Source organism: Limulus polyphemus, unplaced genomic scaffold, assembly GCF_000517525.1.
Source record: "Limulus polyphemus unplaced genomic scaffold, Limulus_polyphemus-2.1.2 Scaffold950, whole genome shotgun sequence".
NCBI lineage: Eukaryota > Metazoa > Arthropoda > Merostomata > Xiphosura > Limulidae > Limulus > Limulus polyphemus.
Genome location: NW_013666560.1, coordinates 358,691 through 362,181, shown reverse-complemented (window position 1 = coordinate 362,181; position 3,491 = coordinate 358,691). Strand labels below are relative to the sequence as shown.

The 3,491-nt window shown below is 31.5% G+C and overlaps 1 protein-coding gene across 1 annotated transcript in view; it reads left to right on the top strand.

Moving 5' to 3' along the window:
• The window catches only part of LOC106461392 (annexin-B12-like), a gene marked incomplete at its 5' end in the record, with an annotated part of 9,490 nt that extends 8,845 nt beyond the window's left edge, over window positions 1-645 (top strand). Inside the window, one exon of the mRNA XM_022388337.1 lies at window positions 113-645. Coding sequence (XP_022244045.1) covers window positions 113-169 — 57 coding nt within the window. The remainder of the gene's footprint in view (window positions 1-112) is intronic.
• Window positions 646-3,491: the final 2,846 nt, after the last annotated feature.

The following is a 3,491-nucleotide window of genomic DNA, read 5'->3' as shown; positions in this document are numbered from 1 at the left end:
AAAAAAAAAAAAAAAAAAAAAAAAAAAAAAAAAAAAAAAAAAAAAAAAAAAAACAATCATTCTGATGTAATGACTGGAGTTAATTTAACTTCTTATTTTATTCCCCTTTAAGAATGACACTTCTGGAAACTACCGAACACTCTTGGTCACGCTTATTGAAGATATGTGAAAATATCGCTGAAGACCACTACATTCCATACTTAAAGGAAACATTTCACAATCCATTATTAAAAATCCAGCTGATGCTATCTTTGTAACAACTTTCGGCGATTTCGTGATCTAACTATAAATCCGTTTCAGATTTTCTTTTTAATTACTGTTTTAACTTTTCTTCGGTAGTTCGTATATTGTTTCATAATTTTGCTTAGGTTTGTTTGAATTTGTGTTTTTCTTTGGCTGTATAACTTAACGTTATTTTTTCTCTAATATTTTTATAGAAATTTTGAAGAATATTTATGAATTTGAGTAGAAATTAAGAGTTCTACTAACGTGTAAACGTCCAGGTTTTTCAGAACTTGGTAGTTAGTAATAATCAAACTTGCTTAAATGTTATTGCGTTAGTATATACCATTGTAATAAAATATATTTGAAGTACCCTACAAATGTGAATTTCACCTAATAACCTAATTTTCACAATGACAAACGTCAAGGAAGTAGTAAATTGATTTATCATGACGTGGACTGGCGTTTGGAATTATTTTTACTAAATAATCCAAAAAGAACATACACAATGATAAAAAGTTAGAACAGATCCGGTCTGTAGGTTAACTTTACTGAAATTCAGGTTTTCTTAATAATATTAATAAATAGATAAATAACATGTATGTACGAATGTAACTCAATATTACATATTAATCAAATTATATTTGCAGTATATGACATCACCATTCAGTAGCTCACCTAATACCCATGTTAATTAATGGCCAGCTTTGGGTGTGTTATCTATAGTTACACACTTTTTCGAACAGTATCGCGAAAATAAACCTAATCGTGCACAGATATCTTGTGTGTATGTATATGTAGAAGTACCAGGAACGCAAATAGTAGTGCATTCTAGGAATTGTAATAACCCACTCAATCAAATAAACCTGATTAATTAGAAAACTATGATCTTGCATTGAAGCACTACTTCGTGTTTGCATATGTGCAAGATAAGCCAGTAGTAAATGTCCATCAATTTACCATAAAATTAATCTTGAATGAAAACAAAGTATGCAAACTCCCTTCAACTTTTGTATCAGAATTCCCAGTTATCATCAATAATGGAAGCCAACCACAAAATCGCTAGGAATTTAGTTGACAACCATTTGTCGTAAGTGTGAATCAAACTATCTCATGATTTAATGGAAAAAACTGCCGCTGCAGCTTACTAGATAGATTGAAGAAGACAGCTTTATTATTATTATTCATTGATTAACCAGTTCCCGAGAAGTTAGTTGTTGAATGGAGAGTTAAAGTTGTCAACATTTTTGGTACATTGCATAGTTAGCGTGATCAATGAAATTCATAATTCACTCATTAAACTATTGACATAGAACGTAAGAAGCAGACCAGCTGAAATTGGCTTGGTTGTGACTTACAGGTATGTACCACTATCAAACACGGTCACTAGTCTCAAACTGTACTTCTGTTAATTGTTTGGTGTAAAATCTTTGACCTACAGTCACTTTATTCCTTTGCTGATGTGGAAATACGTGTATATCATATATTCTTGTAGGCACTTTAACATATCTCCAAATTTATTGAGAGCTGCATTTTTTTATCCAAATCTCAAGAGATTCACAGAACATCCAGTTAGTTGTTGCTTAGTGACATGGTATGCCATAATGATATTCAGAAGGTTCTCATTCTAATCAGCTGGATCAGATAATAAATATACGGCGTTAAAATCCACACACAATTAAAATCATTATAAAATGATGACTCTACATGTTTGGACGTGTCACAGGTCGTCTTCATTAGTGAAGTTGCAGGAGATAAATTTCACATTTTATATTTTCTTAAATATCACGTGACCTGTCTGTAATTTTTCAGTTGTGCATAATATCGGAACAGATCTCGTCACATTCTTAGAAAGATATTCACCGGACCTTCATCTCTATTTAATAATTTAAAATTTTTTTAAATTTCATTATTTCTAGCGATTCTCGAGTATTAGTTGATGTAATACCTTTAGGTTGAGCTAATACAATTGTTTTTTCCTATAATATGTTTGGTTTTACTTGCATGGTCTGCTATAGCCACACCTCAGTGGTATGTCTGCGGACTTACAACGCTAGAATCCTGGTTTCGATACCCGTGGTAGGCAGAGCACAGATAGCCCATTGTGTAGTTTTGGACTTAATTACAAACAAACAAAGAAATCTGCTATAGCCGAATTTTCTGTTTTTTTTTCATTTTTTTTATACATCTTTTATGTTCGGTTATACGATATTTTAAATTACATTTTGATTGTCCAATGTAGGCCCGGCACGGCCAGGTTGATAGGGCGCTCGACTCGCAATCTGACTATTCGTTGGTAAAAGAGTAGCCCAAAAGTTGGCAGTGGGTGGTGAAGACTAGCTGCGTTCCATATAGTCTTATACTGCTAAATTAGGGACGGCTAACGGCAGCTAGCCCTTATGTAGCTTTGTACGAAATTCAAAAACAATCTTGTCCAATGTAGATACTTTCACATTCAATTTGATAAATTCCAAATTTATTCATTAATTGTACATCGTCTTTATTATTGCCTAAAATTTGTTTTATTTTATTTATCAGTTTAAATATAGAGCAAAACATTTGTTGTTTTTTTAAAAAAAATTAAATAAACCAGTAGTTAAACCTGGAATATGTGGTAACACTAAACATTTCTTTTTAATTTTATCATAGCTTGGTTTTAATGTGATACCTTGATCTATTATTGCCACATTAGGGAATTTATTAATAACTGCTCTATTTATAATACTTGGGTTAAATCCTCTTTCAACTGCTATATATTTTATCAGTAACAACTAAGTTTTTAAATTTTCTTTTCAATTTTGTCAATATAAGTGTAAAATGCAGATACTTTTTGTGTTTCTGTATGACATAATCCTGGTGTGATGGCATAAGAACCGAAAAAGGTTTCCTATAAATAGATGTTTTTAAAAATCCCGTTCATCCTTTTTTACCAATACATCTAAAAAAAGCAAACTATTATTTTTCTCAATTCCATGAGTAAATTGTACAGAAGGTTCTATACTATTCAAATAGTTTACAAATTCTGTTAATGCCTCAATACCATATTTCCACACCAAGAATGTGTCATCTCCATACCTTATCCAAATATCTGGTATACATTTTGCACTATTTATGGCTTTTATTTCAAATGCATTCATATATAAGTCACATAAAAATGGTGAAAGTGGAGATCCCATTGCCAACCCTTCATTTTGTCGATATAAAACTTTCTTAACCTGAAAGAATTGATTCGTAATACACACACACACACACACACACACACACACACT